Genomic DNA, 22,844 nt, shown 5'->3' on the forward strand with positions numbered 1-22,844 from the left:
TAAAGAAAAACAAAGTGAAAGTGTATGAAAATATATGCATGTATGGCCATATACAAATAAACTGACCTTCTTAAAATTTTTGTTTAAGTCAACCAGGCTGAGCAGGAAGATATGATCCTTGGCTCCCAGAAGTAGCCTGCCCCTCTCCTCATCTAACAGAATGGTTTGGAAATCCAGTCCTTCGGATGAACCCAAAAAGGGAATACAGCTATTTGAAAGCAGCAAATCTAGAGGAAAGTACAGAAAGAGACAAAGAAAAAATTCTTAATAAACCAAAACTTTATTTTTTTCACTGTATACCATATCCCACATCGCAAATACATATAAACAGCATGATAGCTCCAATATCCACAAATAATTATTCTAGAAAATACTTATATATAGATATAAAGTATTTGTTTAGTTTATTGATAAAATATGCACTTCTATATGAACTTAATTTGAAATTATCTCACATAATATAAAAATTATAATATACAAATACAGAAGCAATTACTTCCAAATTTTGTTTCCACATTGTTAAAAATTAAAGAAACTACCAAAGATAACATTTGAAAGTAGATAGATAGAATCATTATATGAATTAAACTAAGTCTGAAGAAAATCCAATAAAATTTTCTAACCTTCTGCTTTTAATATTTTTAATAGACACTCATATTTGGAAGATTATACTGTGCCTATTTCATATAATCAAGGAGATAAAAATGAGGAAACTAAATACTACAAATAATATTATGTAAGAGATATGACCCTAAACTAGTTATAAAATCACAATTTGAGGTTGGAAAGAAAATGTTATAAATGAATTAATGTAAATTCAAAAGTTTATAAAATGTAGATAAATGTAGATATTTAGTTCTACATGTCCTAAAGTCACAAAATTATGTAGTACTAAAGATGAAAATAGAAACACTGTCACAGTGTACTACAGACACTTGTCTTTAAGTCCTACCTCTTTAGTTCATTTGTAATTGTAATATGAATAAATTCTAATATAAATTTATGTCTGGGTTTTCTTAAGTCCAATTTTTTCAATAGATTTTATAAAATGTGTTTTCAGATCCTCAAATTTTTGTACAACCCTACAATATTAAATAAAAGTAAAGTCTATTATCACTGATTACTTATGAAATTTTGTTATATGTTACTGGATTTTAAAATCATGGGAAGATAGCTCAAAGAAATGAAATGAATGTCCCTAAGTTTGCACTGGAGCTTGTGCATCACAGGATTGCACAAGGCGGATAGGTGTACCTCTGGTGACCCTTCTCTGGGCACTTCTAAAAGTGACCCCTAGCTCTCTGAGTACTACTGGTCTGGAAATCATTCCAAGTAATTAATAGTAACTGAGGTTCAAGGAATAAAGATATAATGTTGGGCATAGGAATCAATAAACTTCTGAAATATTTCATGGACGATTTCAAGTTCTATAAAATAGAACTATGAGTCCCTTAAGTTAAAAGGCCATCTATTCTATCAACTATGGACTTCATTATTACTTTTACTATAGCAAATTCCCATTATTCTTTTTTTTCAAATTTACAATAATTGTTATTTTTCTTAGTCACTAAGCTAGATTTGTGTCTTAGTTTTGAGAAACCATAAGACAGTATGCTGAACTGTACCATAAGACTTAAAATCCAAAGTGAGTGTGACTTTCATAAACATAAATGTCTAATTAATATTTCTTGTCCATAACTGTTTTGCTGGATAGAAATCTGAACCTTAACTTATTTTATATTTATCACAGCCACAGTCCTCTTGTTGTTCATCGATTTGCTCGAGCGGGCCCAGTAACATTGTGAGACTTGTTACTGTGTTTGGCATATCAAATACATCACAGGGATCTTGCCAAACTTTGCCATGCGGGCGATATAGTCTCGTAGCTTGCCGGGCTCTCGGAGAGTAGCGGAGGAATTGAACTCGGGTCGGCCATGTTGGCTGCATGCAAGGCAAACGCTCTACCTGCTGTGCTATTGCTCCAGCCTATTTTATATTTATATAATATATATTTTTATATATTATATATTTTATATATTTTATTTTATATTAAAATAAATATAACTTTCAGAGTTGTCTTAAACCAGAGAAACAATAGTACAATGTATTTTAACTTCTTCAAGTGTATTTAACTTATTTTAGCTAGGCTCACAGCCAACAAGCATTGCATATTGCATATTGCTTGTAAAGTAAAATTGAAGAGAAAAGAGTGGAATCAAGATAACAGATAAGATAAAACTTATCTAAAGACAAGAGAAAATATTTCATATAAACGTTTAATTAAATATACATGTTGGCAGGATTTTTCCACATTTCACAGACTGAAATGGGAAAAATATACAATAAAATTTACAAGAATATATATCTTGAACAACTAATAGAGAAAAGTAGGCAATACTATATATGATGATATTAAAATGCCCTCTTATATCATGTGATTATTTTAGTCATATATTACAATTAGTTAAAAATAAAATGAGACTTAGCCTAATGTGTGAGAATGTGAAATTTAGGTTCAGATCACCTAAGTCATAGCCTGGATTCTTTATAGCTATAATACTTACTATTCATAAAGGAGTTATGTGTGGGGAAAAAAAGCAACTGTATTTATCTAGGTAGGGTTGTCTTGCACGTGGCCTACCCGGGTTCGATTCCTCCATCCCTCTCGGAGAGCCCAGCAAGCTACTGAGAGTATCCCACACACACGGCAGAGCCTGGCAAGTTCCCCATGGCATATTCGATATGCCAAAAAGAGTAACAACAAGTTTCACAATGGAGACGTTGCTGGTGCCTGCTCAAGCAAATTGATGAACAAAGGGAGGACAGTCCTACAGTGCTACCTTTAAAAGGAGTCATATTCAATTTGAAAATTTACTGGTGACCAAGCTTTTGGTGGACATCATTATTAGGCTCTCCAAGGAGCAAAGGTTATTTCAGGAAAAATATACCCTTAAGATTAGTAAAAATAATGGAGACATACCAGCAGAACAAAGAGTAAGTTTTTCAAATTCTAGAACAAGATAAACTCTGGACTCTCAGACCAAGAAATTTTACTCTGTATCAATACATGATTCTCACAATGATTTACTAAGTTATTTAAATAAAGATCTTCAGCAATGTCTTAAGATGGCTAAAGTTAGCACTGTAGCACTGTCCTCCCATTGTTCATCAATTTGCTCAAGCAGACCCAGTAAGGCATCCATCGTGAGACTTGTTGTAACTGTGTTTGGCATATCAAATACATCACGAGTAGCTTGCCAGGCTTTGCCATGCGGGCAAGATACTCTTGGTAGCTTGCCAGGCTTTCCAAGAGGGGCGGCTGGAGCGATAGCACAGCAGCTAAAGTTAAAGTTAATTATAAACATCATTATTTTGAACATAATTATTAAATACCAGGTTGGGCCAAATAAGTTCCACTAACATTGAAAATTATCTCATTAACTATTAAATCTGATTTATGAGTATTATAAGTCTTTATGTTTTTTTAAATAATATTGAAGGAATCATAAAGATAGACAGCAGGGAAGGCACTTTCCTTACATGAGGCTGATCTGGATTTGACCCCTTACATCATATACGGTAACTGGTAACTGAGCACCACAAGGAATGATCCCTGGGGACACAGCCAGGAATAAGCTTCAAGCACAGCTGGGTGTGACCATCCCCCAAAAATAATAATGGAATTATTGATTTTGGTTGTCAGATGACATAGCCCTGCTTTCAAGGCTCTCCCAGATGATTGTATAAATAGATGGCTAAATAAAATATAACATAAGTAAACTAAATAATAATAGAAATATACAGAAATTGTTAACATCTCTCAAGTGATTATCATCACTTTCCAAGAGGAGGTACATTTAAGAGTAGCATGAAGGAAAACTATAAATTTGACAGAAAAGATACAATGGTATAGATTCAAATGAAACCACTTATACATGTTTGTGGAAATGATATTGTGATAACAGTTCATTTGCCAAACCATGGAGACTGGGGTCAGTGACAAATGAGCTTGGACACAAAGATAGTCTCCTGATAACCAGGATTTAAGATGTCAGGCTGGCAGGTTTTATTATTATGTAGGTAACAAAAACACTTTATGCAGGAAAAATACAAAAATAATTGAGTGTTAGAATGATAAATCTTACTATAAACACTACTTAAGATGTTGATAATCACAAAAGTAAGAGATAGGTCACTACACAGAAGTTTCCAGATGATGGTGAAAGCCTGAATTTGACAATATCTTGGTTTGGGGAGAGAGAAGAGTTTTAAGAATTTGGAATGTCATTTACTTGTGTGTTGTTCTGTTCAGGCTTATCACAATGAAGAAAGAATATATGTTTTATGCAGTCCATTGCTTTATTTTACTTCATCATAATCAATTCTATTGGGTTTCATTTCAAACAAATATGACAAGGAAGAACAGCTGCAAAAATAGTGACTAACCTGAAGTATTATCATTTCAAAATGATTTACTGTTGCCTTGTGACAATGTTAGCATCAAACGATTAAAGCATACTTTGCCAATTCTTTGTAGCCAAACTAAATAATTAGACTTAGGCATTACACATGAAAATTTCTCAGGCTGACGCACTCGTTTTGAAAAGACCTTGGAACAAGGATTGGAACAGGTTCCCTCTTCCCCAAGCAGCTTATCTTTCTTGCATTTATGCCAAACCAAGCAAAGCCATTTTTATTTGCAGAGGATCATCAACCAAAGTCCAGGGGAAAATATGTTAAGTTCAGAGCATGCATCTTAACACCTAAAACAAATACACTCCCAGGATTTCTGCAATCATAAATGGATGCTGGCTCTGCAGGCAGCAAACTCATGAAAGTTAAAACTAATACCTTAGCAGTATATTTCAGAGCTCTATTTTTTTTTCTTTCCCTAAAGTGGCAGTTCTCAGGCATGTGGTTTTTAAGACTGTTCATAGATTATGCTGCTTTTGAAAAAAAAAAGTCTATTTTGCTTTGCTTCATTCTCCCTGGGGTAGAAGAGATTGTGTTGCTTCACTTATTCAGAGTCCTGCCTTGCATTTACTTAATTTGTCCCACCTTTCTTAGATGACAGCAGCATTTGCCTTTGAATCCTAAATGCATTCTTTGTTCCACTACTTGGACTTTTGACCTAATGCACCACAACTGTTCCTCTTCACTATTCCTTTCAGCAGTTCATTGTGCTATAACTTTGTTTTCAGTTTGTAATCACACTCATCACCAACGTCTTCAAGTGCTCACTCTTGTTCTGGGAATACACTCTTGAAAAATCTACAAACTTATCATTTCTGAGAAATGAAACAACTACGTGATTAATCAGTTATTCTTCTTGTTTGATATGGAAATCACTATATAAGGTGGCATTAAATGGAAGGTTGATAAACAATACAGTTCTTTATCAACTATCAATAAGTTGGATTGTTTATTGGATGGCTCTGAGGTACAGAAATCATATAAATGTGCTATCATAATAATAAGTTTGTATGTATATGTGACTCTTTCAAGAGTCAAAAGAAATTATCAACATTTTCTACTATATTATGGAAATTCACAGGAAAACATGTACATTCCCTACACACAGTGAGATTATTTTTTTATTTCTAGCAGAAGGAAGTTAGTGATTCCACTAATAAAAACTTGTGGTATCAGAGTGATAGTACAGAGGGTAGGTCACTTGCACGTAGAACACCTGGATTTGATACCCAGAACCCTGTATGCATCAGCACACCCAAGTCCTTCCAGAAACACAGAGGCAGGATTAAGCTTTACCCACCATTAGGGTGGTTCCCAAACCAAATCAAACTAACAAAAAGATAGCTTTTCGAAGCAAATGATTGATTTAAAATAACACAGTACTCTGTATATGCTACAAAGAACAGTTAGCAATCTTTATTTTCGTGAACATTACATCTTTGTAGATAGGACATGTTTACCTACAACAAATATAAAAATATAAAAATACATCTATGTGAAAGGACAGCTGAACTAAGAAAAGTAGTCGAAATAACTGATAATGGTAAGATAGAACTTTCTATCTATTTCTATCTATTAAAGGTAGCATTGCCTTTAACAATCCCCAAACCACTACTTCAGTTCTTCAATTTTTATGTGTCGCTAAAGAAAGCAGATGGTGAAAACTCATTGGATATTTTAGGGTTTAGAACCTCATGTTGGACTTTTTTTAAATGGAGTTTGTGTAGAGCCATACACTGCCATGCTATTCACCTATATAGTTCTGGCAATTGCTTGGAGCAGGTAGTTGCCAACCTTTGAGAAGAACAAAAATACATTAAAAGGCAATTTCAGAGATAGCAGCAATCCAATTTGACCAATCCAGAGAACTGTGGAATAAGTAGGCTTCAAAGCTCCAAGAGCTCTTAGTCTCAGAGTCCAGAAACAACGAATATACTCACAGCTCAGAGCAGGAAGACTATAGATCCCATAATAACTATGTCTATTTGAAATAAACATTTGTTCTGAAAAGAATTCTTTGTATCCTTTTAGTGTCCCTTAATACAATTGTTCATTCAGACTGAAGAAACATTTGACCTGATGGTCGAGTTTCTTCCTCTTCACCCCAAAAAGGAAGGGAGTGGTTAGTCACATGGAATCTAATAAATTAAGGATTAAGCAACACAGACTTCCTCCGTATTTTTTAAATGAACAAACCTCAATATCATTGAAATCCTGCATTTATTGCCAGAAATCCTGAATTGGGTGGAACTATCATTTTTCTCAGGAGAACACTACAGAATTAACACATGCCTTCTAACACCCCATAATAAATGCTGAACCGAGGTGCATTTTTATTTTCTCTTTTAAGAAAATGAGTTATTAATTTTTTTCATGGGGTAAAAAAACATTTACTTTGAGATAAAGCAATTTTCCATCTCAGGAGTAGAATTTCTTATCAGAGAAATTTGACAAGACAAAATGTATCTAGACCAAAACCAGTAGCCTTTGTCACTCCCTCAGGTTATTGAGCAGAAATGTCTTGCTCCCACTCTTCCTCTAGAAAGCCACCATTATATTAGTAGAGTAAGTGCAATATTTCTTAAATATCCAGAAACAAACAGATATCCAGCATACTCTCTGTAAAGCTGTCTATGTGAATTCTGGTTTGTTTTGTGCCACATCAGGTGATACTCAGGGCTTACTCCTGGCTTTGCACTGTGGGATCTCTCCTGAGGGTGCTGGGTGGCCATATTCGGTGCAGGGAATTAGCATAAGCCAAGTGAAAGGCAAGCCCTTTCCCCTGTACTATCTCTTTAGCCAATATTATTCTTAAATTCTATATTCCTTATTTTAATATTATTCCCATAAATGTATCCTTCCCTCTTGACCTTTGAATTCCCAGAGATTTCATGCTTTTAGTATCTAAAAACTTGTTCCGGGAATTCCTTTTTTCTGTAATTCTAAGGTATGTTTTTCCTACAAAATCATTAACACCATTTACCCCACCCTGCAAAAGAAGGCCCATTCTCAATGGGTTATGAATTGGGTAAACATTGAAAAAAATCAAATTCCAAAATGAAAAATAATCCCTAGTGTTGTAGTCCATTAATCCGCTGGGTTCTCTGTGAACTTATACTTGTTTCTTCAGTCTTTGATCCAAAGCAAAGCATGAATTTTCTCTCAGTTTCAATCTCTGAAAAAAATCATCTTAAATTTCCCCCATTTATAATTTGCTTGACAAGGCATGAGACCTTATGAAAGAATTTGGTTTTCAAAATAGTTCACCTCCACATATCAGATATACTTGTTATCTCTATATATGTTTAGTCTCCATAGTTATCTATACAAGCTGCATCAAATATTGGGAAGGGGATGACTAACAAGATCTAGGGCCCTGCAATAACAATTTTTGTCCATTTTATCTGAAACCAAGGACAAGGTAATAATGCTCAGTTCCTTCAAACCTAGGGATTACTCAGGGCTCTCTGGTAATACTTGGGATCCTACATGGTCATACCCTACAGTGCTCAAGGGTTACTCCTGCTTGGTTGTTCCTGATAGTTCTTGGGAGACCATATGGCTCCAGGGATCAAACGAAGGTTTACGACATGTAAGGCATATATCCTATCCCTGTCACTATCTCTTTAGTTCCCCAAATACATTTTTAAAGAATATTAGTCATACCTAATATATCTATGAAAGACTACATCAGAATTATAACTTTATGTTATGTTATCATAATATTTTCCTAACTGGGAAGCCCAACCCTGTCTGCTAACCTTCCTGCGAATACAGGTCTAAATCAGAAAGAAAAAGTATCAAGTACTAACTTGTTCTTCTATAAAAAGAATGTTGGAGATTATTTTGTTTTTGGGTATTAAACAGAACACTACCTATTTTAATAATAAATTAGAGAATACATAGGAAAATATAAATTAGAAACAAAACCTATTATATCATCAGAGTTAAGTTCTTGTCAGGACAGGATGTTGAGAAAGACTGTGGCAATTTTTCACTGTCACATTTCCATCTACAGCCAAGGTTATAAATCAAAAATTCATTCTTATTTGGCTAGCTTTCAATATTAAATGCTTTACATAACTCATCACATGTAAGAATCATAACTTATGATTATATGAATTTTTTAATTCTAAGCTTAGAATTACAATATTTGCTAAAAATGCTTTCCTATTGATCCATTTTAAAGGTAAATATTTTACCTGGTACATTTCCATAAGAATATATCATAACAAAGAAAAGTTCTACAGAAATTATATAGAGATTCATTTGGGGTCATACTGATTCTACTAGGATGATTATTTTGTTAACTCTAGTTAACAAAATTTCTAGTTTAAAAAAATATTTAAAATAAAACAACCATATCACACATGAGTGCATTTGTTTTCAATCAATCATGTGAATTTAATTTTTTAAAGCTCAAGATGTTTATTCCTTAGCACACCATCAGTGATTGATTCTAAATAGCAAGATAAACCTGACAGGAACAAAGAATTTCTTAAGCTAAGCTTGCTTTAATATGTATAAATAATTATAAGAATAAGTTAAATATACCAGTAACTTACAGAATATTAATTGAATACTTAAAAGTAAAGGCCCTCCCGTTGATCATCGATTTGCTCGAGCGGGCCCAGTAACGTCTCCATTGGAGACTTTGTTGTTACTGTGTCTGGCATATCGAATACTCTCGGTAGCTTGCCGGGCTCTCCGAGAGGGGCGGAGGAATCGAACTCGGGTTGGCCATGTTGGCCGCTTGTAAGGCGAACGCCCCACCGCTGTGCTATCACCCTACTTATTTATATTTATTTATATTTTCATGTAAATAAATATATCAAAAACATGTTAAAATAACATGTAAGTCTGTAAATTTTTTCTCCAATCTTGACCAACCTACCCAGCCTTAATATTAACACATCTATTAATTTTTATTTGTTGATTTTTCATATTCAGACACACACTTTTATCACTACTTTAAACCATCATTTTCCAAACATTTTTATTGCACTGTTATTTCTATAAGCTTAATCTTTAGCTTTTTTTACTATATCAACTCCTTCCCTCAAAAGAAGCTCCTAACAATATGACCCTTTTTATTAAACTTGTATTCAGCAATTGCACTACTACAATGCAAACATGCTTTCCCAATTAAAAAAAAAATAGCATTCTCATATTATTCTTTCTTGAAAGTAAAGCAGTTTTACTAGTTATATACCAATTTTGACCTTTATTACTGATAAAGAATACTGATAGTATTCTTTGAAATCATGATCAACCCCCTTCATATTTTCTTAAAAATGTCTCCAAAAATATTTCAAATGAAATTGCCTTATTGCCTTTTTTCTCTTTTTTTCTGGAAATATTTCTCCTAGGTCCTCTCTACTGCTTCCTAAAAATTCAACTGATTTTTCCCTGGCCTGAGGAACAGTTTCCTTCTACTTCTCTCCTTTGATGACTCCCACCTTTCATAAATAGCTTAACTTCTTTTTTGATTTATTGTCTTATTTTGATGAGCAAACACCAGAAGTTTCCTTAGAAAGGTAACTGAGAATTGAAATTTTGAAATTTTCCATGTGAGTATCTTAAAGACTTTAATTGTAACCTAATCCAACTCCCAGATTTAAATCTACAGGATTATTTTAAATTTTTCCTCATTATTATTTTGCTCTCCCTTTCTTTAAATAACTTGTAACTCTAAATATATTTCATATCACTTACACCAACACTCAGCTAAATATAAAACTTTAAAAATTCCCTAATATAAATTATCTATTGTTTCTTCTCAAATATGTATTCCCACTACCACAGATTCAAGCTAATATTACTCAAAAAGTTTATAAAACAATCATAAAAAATGCCCTATGGAGACAGAGAGGGCTAGAGTATGTGATTTGCATGCAGGAGGCCTAAGTTCCATCTCTACCATCACATGATCTCCAGCAGTGCACTGAAAGTAGGGCCTGAATAATTCCAGGTGTGTCCCCAAACACACCCAAAACCCCACAAAAAAACAAAAACATTCTATTCTATGTGGCCCCTCCTCGCCAATCACTACCACATAATGATCCCTAATCTATTTTTATTTCCAAATCACAAGTAAAACAGAAGTTAAAGATCCAAATTCCCTGATGACAATACATTCAATAAACCGTTCTCTCCACTGGTGAAAGTTCAGTTTCATTAAAAAATTCCTTAAATTTCCTTTTTCAATTTGGTATTATTTACCTCAGTCTTTGACATTATTATTTTCTCATTAATTTATCATTTAAAAAAAGACTGCAAGTCTTTTCAGATAAGGATCGACTAAAATCAATACTACTCCTTTATATAAGTATAATAAATAATATTTATCTAATTTTAAGTTTTCTTAGATCAATTATCTACCTTCCAAGATAAGTCAAAATTTATTTCACCTTTATTAATAATTTAGAGAGGTTAATGTGCCATTTGGAAACCCAACTGTGACTTTGTAATTATAAGTGATTTCTGTAATGACCTCCTTATGCTCATGTGTAAGGGTGGGGAAAAGGATGCTGGTCTGAAACAAGACACTCAGATGCTGAGCTCATACAGTCAAGTCACTTGGGACTCTTATTAAAATATAGATTCTAATTTAGATGCCTGGAAAGGGGACTGAGATGTTTTATTATTAACAAGTTCCTAGATTCCACTTGTGCTATTGACATTGAACCACAGTTGGATGCAAAGGGCAATAGAATATTCTTACCCTTTGCTTTCAAGAGCTAGGTTCTTTTACTCTACACTATATTTCAATTCTATAAATGATGGCATATCTAAATATATGCAAGATGTCCAGGTTATTTTTCTTTAAAATGTACATTTCATATTTGCATCAGCCAAATTTATTCTAACTTAATTCATTTAATATATAATTTATATAATAAATGAATTAGTTGTTTTTTGAATTTTTATATTTTTACTAAAGCAGCATTTCATAACAATGTTTTATGTGTGCATGATTAAAAATAATGTGTATATACTACAATAAGTTCATTAAAATGATCAGTTCTATACTACATCATACCTATTATTCACCCCTCTTTCCACTAAAAACAATATAGAAATATTTTTCTTTTTTACTTAAAAAAAAGTATCTATTTAATACCCATTTAATTATTCATTTAATCTACAATTATATTAACTACAAAAATATGTGAAGATGCCAATTTATGATTTATTCACTTGATCACTTGATATCCCGTTACTAATCAATTTGCTCGAGCGGGCGCCAGTAACATCTTCATTCATCCCTGTTGCGTGCTAGTGTAGGCCAATGGCATCTGCTCATTCTAGGAACATGAAGAGCCTCAAACCGATCATTTAGGGTCTTGACGAAAAAGTCTGAACATCTCGTAGGTGGGAGGCCACGCAATCTTTTGAAGTCCCGTGGAATCCAGTCGGTGATAGCTCTAGTCCAGTCACCCTCTCCAAATCTCATTACGTGTCCAGCCCATCTGATTTTCTATGACTTCACAAATGAGACAGTGTCCCTGATTCTTGAGCGTTGACAGAGGTTAGAACTCCGGATTCTTTCTCTCATTTGAGTGAAGCATGATACTCCAAGCATAGCTCTTTCGATTCCTCTTTGGGAGACCAGAATAGCATTCTCATCCTGTTTGCGTAGGGCCCAGGTCTCTAAGGTATATGTTAATGCAGGAAGAACAGTGGAATCAAAGACATGTGCTTGGAACTGGAGGTTCTTCGTCCTCTGATTTAATTCTTTGATGCACTTAAAGGCATTTCAATCTGCTCTCTTCCTCCTGCGTAACTCAGGTGCCAGGTCATTCGTCACGTTGACTTCTTGACTTAGGTATACATAACTGTTGATTCAGAGATGGTCATTCGTTGAGAGTGAGTGCAACATCAGGAAGAGGATTGTTTCTCATGAACATTGTCTTTGTGAGATTCAGCTGTAATCCAACCTTTCCACACTCATGACTGAAGTCAGGCAGCATTTGTACCACTTGGCTAATGTTTGGTGTTATTAGAACGATGTCATCAGCAAAGTGAAGGTGATGTAGTTGCTGACCATCTGTCTTCACTCCCATTCCTTACCATTCCAGTCATCATATGAGGTTCTCAAGGGTGACACTGAAGAGTTTAAATGAAATAGTATCACCCTGCTGAACCCCTCTCTTGACATCAATGATCACTTCTTTGTAGAATGCTGAGATCCTGGTAGTGAATCCGTAACACAGCTCACGGAGGATTCTGATGTATTGAATTTGAATGCCCTGATTAGCTAGGGCTTCAATGACCGCTTCTGTCTAACAGAATCAAGGACCTTCTTTAAATTAATGAATGTCAGACAGAACGGCATCTTGAACTCCTGAGAAACCTCAATGAGCTTGGTTATCATGTGGATATGGTCGATGGTGCTGAATCCTTTTTGGAATCCGGTTTGCTCGCATGGTTGTCCTTCATCTTGTGTTCTACCATTCCTATTCAGGATGACTCAAGTGAACATCTTGTAGATGACAGACAAAAGGCAGATTGGGTGATAGTTGCCAAAGTCATGGATGTCTCCCTTCTTGTATAGTCATACAGTCCTGCTGGTTTTCCATTGAGATGGAACTTTGCATTTAGACAGGTAGCATGTGAAGAGCCGAGCCAGTGTGTTGATGAGTACTGATGGTTGGTTCTTCAGGTGTTCAGGTCTGACTTTGTCTGAGCCAGGTGCTCTGACGAGATGGCATGTCAAATTTCGGCAGGGAGAACATAGGGAAAGACATATCCATCCTGTGGCATTTGGTATGTGGGCAGGTGGACGTGGTTATCGAAGAGATCTGAGTAGAAGTCATAAATAATCTTTGCCATTGCCCTTCTGGAAGATGTGATAGATCCATCAGGACGTCGGAGGGCAGTCATCTTGGTCTTGTAGTTGGTGAAGGACAGGTGGGCATTACAAAGGCTTTTCCCAGCTTCTGCCACATCTACTAGCACTGCTGCTCTTCTCTCTTTGAGGTCTTCCTTGATTGCTTCTCTGCACTGTTTTGTGAGCTTGGACCTTTGCTTGCAGTTGCCTGAGGCATTCTCCAAGCCATGTTGGCGAATAAGCTCAAGATTTATCGAAGACATGCATTTTTTTTTCTGGTTATCTCTCTCTTCACATTCCTCACACAATCATGGAGGTGCTGAACCAGTCAATCGTATCCCTTGTCAATGTTGTCAACGATGTAATCTTCCCATGTTGCCACAACAGAGTCAAGAGCTGCCAGTTGGTGGTCGTTCTGGGAGTTCTCTTCTTAAACTTTGCATTCCTTTCTCCCCACTCTGTGAAGTGGAATTTTGCACAAAGGAGACAGTGATCCGATCCTGTTTGGAATTTTGGGACAACAGCGATATCAGTCAGGCAGAACCATTGATTGAGTATGATGTGGTCTATTTTGTTGTGAAACCGTCCACCGGGAAACTCCCATGTCCAACGTTTAGATTTGGCCTTCTGGAACTGTGAGTTACCATAGACGGCCTTGGTCGACATGATGAACTCAGACAGTTTCTCACCCTGTTCGTTCCACTTTAGGCCAGAGATCCTGATGTGGAGTTCTTCGGCTGATCTTCTTGGTCCTATCTTGGCATTACAATCACCAACAATGATCTGATAGAAGGTATGGTCTTTATAGACCTTCTCCATCTCAATGTAGATCTTCTCAATTTCTCCTTCACCATAATAGGATGTTGGTGTGTAGAAAACGAAGATAGAAACTGCCAGCAGTGAGCCACAACTATTCAAGTGTAATCGTCCTATTTGGGTTGTTAGGCATTCGAATGAATCAATGCTCATGTCTAAGTCTGTGTTGACAAGGATACCGACACCACCGACGCCTCTTTTGTCACATGGTCCAAGGTACAATTCTTCTCCAGTGTCGAAAATGGCATGATGTGATTGATGCCTTCTCATCTTGCTCAGAGCAATGATGTCATACTTGATCTTTCGCATTTGTACCATCAGGTTTCCGATGAATGCATCAGATGCCAGTGTACATGCAATGAAAGTACAGACAGTCATTTTTGTCTTTCTTCGTTTTGGGAGCCTAGTTCGGCCTTGAGATTTTATCAGCCTCTCCTTCAACATCCTTTTCAACGCTGCCATATTCAGGGTCAGGGGAATAAGAGCCATTGTCACTTGATCACATGACTTCCTGTTAACCGTCGATTTGCTGGAGCAGGTGCCAGTAACATCTGCATTTGTCCCTGTCGCATGCTAGTGTAGCCCAATGGTGTCTGTTCACTCTAGGAACATGAGGAACCTCAAACCGATCGTTCATGATCTTGATGAAGAAGTCTGACCATCTGGTAGGTGGGCGGCCACGCGGTATTTTGACATCCCATGGAATCCAGTCGGTAACAGCTCTAGTCCAGTGGTCGTCTTTAAATCTCATTACGTGACCAGCCCATCTGATTTTTGACACCTTTGCAAACGAGACAGCATCCCTGATTCTTGATCGTCGACGGATCTCAGAACTCAGGATTCTTTCTCTCATTTGAGTAAAACGTGATATTCCAAGCATAGCTCTTTCAATTCCTCTTTGGGAGACCCTAATAGCGTTCTCACCCTGTTTGCGTAGGGTCCAGTTCTCTGAAGCGTATGTTAATGCAGGAAGAACAGTGGAATTAAAGAGATGTGCCCGGAGCCGGAGGTTCTTCGTCCTCTTAGCTATTTCTTCGACGTTCTTGAAGGCGTTCCAAGCCGCTCTCTTCCTCCTGCGCAGCTCGGGTGCCAGGTCATTTGTCATGTTGACTTCTCGACCTAGGCACACATAGCTGTTGCATTCGGAGATGGTCGTTCCATCGAGAGCGAATGGGACGTCAAGAACAAGGCTGTTTCTCATAAACATTTTCTTTGTAAGATTCAGCTGTAGACCGACATTTCCACACTCACTGTCAAAGTCAGCCAGCATTTGTGCCGCTTGGCTGATGTTTGGTGTTTTTAAAACGATGTCATCAGCAAAGCGGAGGTGGTGTAGTTGCCGACCATCTAACTTCACTCCCATTCCTTCCCATTCCAGTCATCGCATGATGTTCTCTAGGGTGGCACTGAAGAGTTTCAGTGAAATGTTATCACCCTTCCGAACCCCTCTCTTGACATCAATGATTACTTCTTTGTAGAATGGTGAGATCCTGGTAGTGAATCCGCAATACAGTTCACGGAGGATCTTGATGTATTGAGCTTGAATGCCGTGAGTGGCTAGGGTTTCAATGACTGCTTCCGTCTCAACAGAATCAAAGGCCTTCTTTAAATCAATGAACGTTAAACAGAGCGGCATCTTGAACTCCCGAGAAACCTCAATGAGCTTGGTTACCGTGTGGATATGGTCGATGGTGCTGAATCCTTTGCGGAACCCGGCTTGCTCGCATGGTTGTCCTTCATCTAGTGTTCTGCCAATCCTATTTAGGATGACTCGAGTGAACAACTTGTAGATGACAGACAATAGGCAGATCGGGCGATAGTTGCCAATGTCATGGATGTCTCCCTTCTTGAACAGTAGTACGGTCCTGCTGGTTTTCCATTGGGATGGAACTTTGCATTCAGACAGGTAGTGTGGGAAGAGCCGAGCCAGTGTATTGATGAGTACTGACGGCAGGTTCTTCAGGTGTTCAGGTCTGAACTTGTCTGGGCCGGGTGCTGTTTGTTTCTTTACCAACGAAATGGCGTGTTGGATTTCGGAAGGGAGAACGTTGGGAACGACATATCCATCCTGTGGAATTTGGTATGTCGGCAAGTGGACATGGCTATTGAAGAGATTTGAGTAGAAGTCATGGATAATCTTCTCCATTGCCATTCTGGAGGATGTGATAGAGCCATCAGGACATTGGAGGGCAATCATCTTGGTCTTGCAGTTGGCGAAGGACAGGCGGGTGTTACGAATACTTTTCCCGGCTTCTGCCACATCTACCAGCACTTCTGCTCTTCTCTCTTTGAGGTCTTCCTTGATTGCATCTCTGCACTGCTTGCGAGCTCGGATGTTCGCTTGCGGTTGCCTGAAGCATGCGCCAAACCACGTTGGTGAATAGGCTCAAGAGTTTTCGAGGACAGGCTTTTTTTTGTGGCTATCTCTCTCTTGGCATTCCTCCCACAATCATGGAGGTGCTGAACCAGTCGATCGCATTCCTCGTCAATGTTGTCAACAATGGCATCTTCCCATGTTGCCGCAATATTGCCAAAGAGTTCCCAGTTGGTGGTCATTCTGGGAGTTCTCTTTGTAAACTTTGCAGCCCTTTCTCTCTGCTCTGTGAAGTAGAATTTTGCACGAAGGAGATGGTGGTCCAATCCCATTTGGAATTTTGGGAAAACAGAAACATCGGTCAAGCAAAACCGTCGATTAAATATGATGTGTTCTACTTCGTTGTGGAATCGTCCACTGGGAGACTCCCATGTTCAACGTTTAGATTCAGCCTTCTGGAACTGTGAGTTACCATGGATGGTCTTGGTCGACATGATGAACTCAGATAGTCTCTCATCCTGTTTGTTCCGTTCTAGGCCATGGTTCTGATGTGAAGTTCTCCAGCTGTTCTTCTCAGTCCTATCTTGGCATTAAAATCACCCACAATGATCTTGTAGAAGGTGTGGTCTTCTTTATAGAACTTCTCCAGCTCCATGTAGAACTTCTCAATTTCTCCTTTATCATAATTAGATGTTGGTGCGTAGACAACGAAGATAGAAACTTCAGGCAGTGTGCCACATCTATTCAAATGTAAACGTCGGATTCGGGTTGTTAGACATTCGAATGAATCAATGCTCAAGGCCAAGTTTGTGTTGACAAGGACACCGACGCCTCCGACACCTCTTTTATCACATGTTCCGAGGAACAATTCTTCTCCAGTTTTGAAAACGGCATGATGAGATTGGTGCCTTCTTGTCTCAGTCAGACCAATGATGTTGTACTTGATCTTTCGCGCTTGTACCATCAGGTCCTCGATGGATGCATCTGATGCTAGCGTACATGCATTGAAAGTACAGATGATCATTTTTGTCTTCCTTCGTTGTGGCAGCCTAGTTCGGCCTTGAGATTTTATTGCCCTCTCCTTTCTCATCTTTCTCAGTGCTACCATGCTGTTGAAGCCTTCAGGGTCAGGTGACACTACCCCCACTACCCAGCCGCTGCCACACTCCAGGATGCTTTCCGGACCTGCAGCAGCTCCGGCCGAGACTCACGCATGACTGAAGACCCACAGAACCAGATAAGCAGAACTCTCTGAGACCTTGGACTCCAGGCTCAACGGACCCAGGGACAGAGATTCTCTGCTTGCTCCCACCAACCACAGGTGACAAAGGGATTATAATCAGGAGCCCCACCCTACCCTGCCCTGTCTGCTTCCACCAACCACCAGAGACCCAGGGATCGGATTGCACACAGAAGACCCACCCTACCCCAACCGGGACCAGATAAATACCCCACTGGCAGACCTCCACTACCAACACTACCAACACTACCCAGCCATTGCCACACTCCTGGACACTTTCTGGACCCGCGCGGCAGCTCCGGCCGAGACTCATGCACGACTGAAGACCCACAGAACAAGACAAGAGGAACTCTCCGAGACCTCGGCCGCACAACACATCATAAGACACTAAATACCCATCTTCCGGAATTGCCGTACCATATTTGGTAGGGTTCAAATATGGTAACACCTACGAGGACGATTAGAGGTCACGCCAAAAGCCTCTATTCCTCTCGGAAAGACTGGCAAGTTACCGAGAGTATTCCGCCTGCACAGCAGAGCCTGGCAAGCTATCCGAGAGCCATTGTATTTACTGGATTTCGCATATCAAATACACCACAAATAGCTTGCCAGGCTCTGCCGTGTGGGTGGGAATTCTCGGTAGCCTGAAAACACAAATAAACTTTACAGGTGTTCCTATTAAGGCATATGTGCTGGTATGACACTCTCAGTGGCCTGCCGGGTTCTCTGAGAGAGAGAATTAGAGAACAATTGAGAATAAGAAGTCTTCCGGGAGCTTGGTGTTATAGTCTCTGATCCTGGCTGTTGATGGGGTTACACGGCAGTTGGTAGATGTAACTGTCTAGCTACTGGAAGGCCTGATCCCAAACTGTGCAGGCTTGGAGATCTTAGCCTATAATTATAATTATAATAATTAATTATAATTATTTTAATTATGTTTAATTATAATAATTATAGCCGTTACTATTAAATAATAATTATAATTATAGTAATAAATAATTTATTTATTAATCAAATAAATAAATATGATTTATTCATTTAAGCCAATTCCTTATTGTCTCTAACAGCAGAAATTCTCTCATAAATCCATGGGGCAGGGGGTCGGAGGGAAACTGGGACCATTGGTGGCTGCAAAAGTACACTGATGAAGGGATGGGTATTGGAATATTATATAACAGATGCCCAATCATGAAAAACTATGCAAATATGTTTATAAATATCACTGTGATCCAATTAAAGATACAAATAGCACTATAGCACTGTCCTCCCACTGTTCATCGATTTGTTCAAGCAGGCACCAGTAATGTCTCCACTGTAAGACTTGTTACTGTTTTTGGCATTTTGAATACGCCACGGGGAGCTTGCCAGGCTCTGCCGTGTGGACGGGATACTCTCAGTAGCTTGCTGGGCTCTCCGAGAGGGATGGAGGAATTGAACCTCGGTCACCCACATGCAAGGCAAACACCCTACCCGCTGTGCTATCACTCCAGTCCTAAAAATATAAATAAATGGGGAAAAAATTAAGCACAGTTTGAACATTTTCAGTTTTTCTTATGGATTACTTGAATAACTTGTCACTGTCACTGTCATCCTGTAGTTCATTGATTTCCTCGAGCAGCCACCAGTAACGTCTCCTTCGTCCTAGCCCTGAGATTTTAAAAAGTGCCATATTCAAGGCTCTTTCAGTGTCAGAAGAATGAGACCCAACATTGTTATTAGTTTTTGGCATATTGAATACGCCACGGGGAGTTTGCCAGATTCTGTCGTGTGGACAGGATACTTTTGGTAGGCTACCAAAAGAATAACTTATATCTTCCTTAAAAGACTGTCATAAGTACATTTTGAAATTTCTTAAGTATATAAGATAATTTTTCTCATATATATGCATATATATATTTATTTATTTGAAGAGTAGTGAGCACCCAACAGTGTTCAGCGCTTACCCTGACTATGTGTGCAGATATCACTCCTGGTGTAGCTTGAGTAGATTATATGGGGATCAAACTCAGGATGGCTACATGTAAAGTAAGCACCTTAACTGTTGTACTAGCACTCCAGCCCCCATCTATATTCATTAATTTGATCTCCTAGTAAAAGCATAATCATTGCCAGATAAGAAGGTCTAGACCCAGTAAGAACAAATAATCATTTCAGTGGTCCATGACAGAAAGAAAAAAACAAAACTTATCTAGGCCTTCTAAGTTCTATCACTTATTACAATTAGATTTTATATTTTACCGTTTAGTATTATTTAGAAAAAGCAATTCTCGTACTTATATTTTTCACAAACTATACAAATAGAGAAATTCATTTCTATTTCTTCTTTCACTTTTCACAATTCCCCTGAGATTATTCAAATTTTTATCTTATTTTCCAGACTTGATATGGATCACTGGGAATTCAATCAAATAATATCTTTATGAGTCCTTTTCTTTAAACTAAAAAGCACTTTAGTTATAATTTATGGCTAGTTTAAATTAATCAGCTGAAAGCAGCCTGTCTAATGGACTCTTAAAAATTTCACAACTTACATTTCCGGCTTTTAGAAACAAAAGAGGCACTTGTCAAAATTTCCATGAAAAAAATGACACTCATTTTTAGGTGTCTTTAAATTTAGACTTCTACACATATTGAATGAATGGCGCTATTAAAAACCTTCAGCAAGATCCAAGAAATTAGAGCCAAATTTTAGTGAGTAAAGACATAAAATAAGCATTTGCCTATAAAATTTTTTATCTCCTTTTGGAGATATGTGTAGATTAAAAAACTACCTACATATAAGATTTGTCAAAAAATAATGTATTGAATAAAAATAGAGTTGACTGGATTTAATCCTAGAAAATAAACTTTGTCTCTTCTAAATTGTCTCATCCATATTTATGTATAACCACTATCTCATGACATAGCTTTCATTTTCCCTATCAGAAGGATACTACTGAGCACTGTAGCTCAGTGATTTTTCTATATATTTATTCATATATTTGATAGGAATAATACATCACGTATTAGCTGTGTAATTTCCACCACCCTCTGCACCTTCACAAATCAGTAACATTCAAAAAACCGCTTCACATAGAGGGTAAAATAAATTTCAACTTTTAAATTGAAATACAAACAGTATTCACTAAAAAAAGGAGGAGACAAGAATCAGATTTCTAATTACTGACTTACATGATCCTGAATTATTACTCAATATTTCTGGAGATTCTTTTCTTTTCTTTTTTTTTTTGTTTGTTTTTGGGTCATACCCCTAAGCCCGGCGATGCTCAGGGGTTACTCCTAGCTCTGCACTAATTATTCCAGGTGGTGTTCAAGGGACTCTATGGGATACCAAGGATTAAACCAACATCGGTCACATGCAAGATAAATGCCCTACCCACTGTACTATTGCTTTGACTGCAGGATTTTGTTTATTTAATTTTTTCCTGGAGTTTATTTTTATAAATTTTTTAATTTTATGTTTTAAAGCACAGCGGGTAGGGCATTCGCCTTACAAGCGGCCAACATGGCCAACCCGAGTTCGATTCCTCCGCCCCTCTCGGAGAGCCCGGCAAGCTACCAAGAGTATTCGATATGCCAGACACAGTAACAACAAAGTCTCCAATGGAGACCTTACTGGGCCCGCTCGAGCAAATCGACAATCAACGGGAGGGCCTTTACCTTTACCTTTACCTATGTTTTAAACTTGTTTTAATTTATTATTATTTTTAGAGAATTACAAAGCTGTTCATGATTGGATTTCAGTCATACAGTATTCCAACACCCATCCTTCCACCAGTGTACATTTTCTAGCACCAGTGTCCCCAGGTTCCCTCCCATAACCCTCCCAACCCCAACCCCACCTCTATGGCAGGCTCTTCTCTTCTCTTTCTCTCTGTCTGTGTCTGTGTCTGTGTCTGTGTCTGTGTCTGTGTCTGTGTCTGTGTCTCTGTCTCTCTCTCTCTCTCTCTCTCTGTCTCTCTCTGTCTCTCTCTCTCTCTTTCTCTCTCTCTCTCTCTCTCTCTCCCCCCTCCTTTGGGCACTGTGGTTTGCAATATTGATAACAAAAGGTTATCAAGAATATCCCTTACTTACTTTTAACCCTCAGATTTTGTCCAGCATAATCATACCCAACTATTATTGTCAGAGCAGCCTCTTCTCTATCTTACCTAACTTCTGCCCACCCCACCCCCACTACACACACACTTGTGGTTGGTTCCAACCACTGACCAGTCCTCTTAACACCTGGAGTTTATTTTCAACCTTTGCATGCAAGTTTTCTGAACAGTAAGTCCCTCACTTAACACTGTCATTTGATTCTTGTAAAATGAGTTTAAGCAATTGGCATATAATGAAAACAGCCCCTAGATACTGTCTCCTAGTTTAAGATAGTGGGATTATTTTCCTCCCATAGACTTCATAACATAAAGTTAAAAGAAACAGAGTTACTCTGGAATCTGCTTAGCTCCTTAGAAACTATATAACTATATCAAACTCAGTACATTGATCACTGTTTCAGTTTTTCTGCTTATAACTGGTCTGGTAAGGTTTTCTGTTTCCTCTTAATTCAGATTTGGGAGATTGTATGTGATTCTAAAAATTCATCAATCTCTTCTGTTTTCCAGTTTAGTGGGATAAAGTAATTTATAGAAATTTCATTATCTTCTATATTTTTATGGTATTTGTTGTAATTTCTCCTCACTCATTTCTGATTCTATTGTGTATTGATTCTTTCCTTTTGAGTATAACAAAGGGTTTGTCAGTTTTGTTAACTCTTATTTCTTTTATTTCTTTTTTAACAGCAACCATTGGTGCTGGGGTAGCACTGTAGCACTGTCCTCCCATTGTTCATCAATTTGCTCAAGTGGCACCAGTAACCTCTCCATTGTGAGACTTGTTGTTACTGTTTTTGGCATATCGAATACGCCACGGGTAGCTTGCCAGGCTCTGCCGTGCAGGTGGGATACTCTTGGTAGCTTGTCGAGCTCTCCAAGAGGGATGGAAGAATCGAATCCCAGATAGGCCGCATGCAAGGCAAATGCCCTACCTGCTGTGCTATTGCTCCAGCCCAGTGGTACTGGGGTAGGGTGGGGTAAATACCCAAGATGTTCTGCACAGGAGTATGGTACTCTGAACTGGCAATATGTAGAGGCCACAGCCACACACAACAGTATTTTTGCACAAAAAGG

The 22,844-nt window shown here is 37.9% G+C and overlaps 1 protein-coding gene across 1 annotated transcript in view; it reads right to left on the minus strand.

Annotated features, from left to right (window-relative positions):
- SEMA3D (semaphorin 3D) overlaps window positions 1-22,844 on the minus strand; it is a 154,372-nt gene that overhangs the window by 123,592 nt on the left and 7,936 nt on the right. The window contains exon 2 of the mRNA XM_056118199.1: window positions 67-227. Within this exon, the coding sequence (XP_055974174.1) occupies window positions 67-227 (161 nt within the window). The remainder of the gene's footprint in view (window positions 1-66; window positions 228-22,844) is intronic.

Source organism: Sorex fumeus, unplaced genomic scaffold (assembly GCF_029834395.1).
Source record: "Sorex fumeus unplaced genomic scaffold, SorFum_2.1 ptg000037l, whole genome shotgun sequence".
NCBI lineage: Eukaryota > Metazoa > Chordata > Mammalia > Eulipotyphla > Soricidae > Sorex > Sorex fumeus.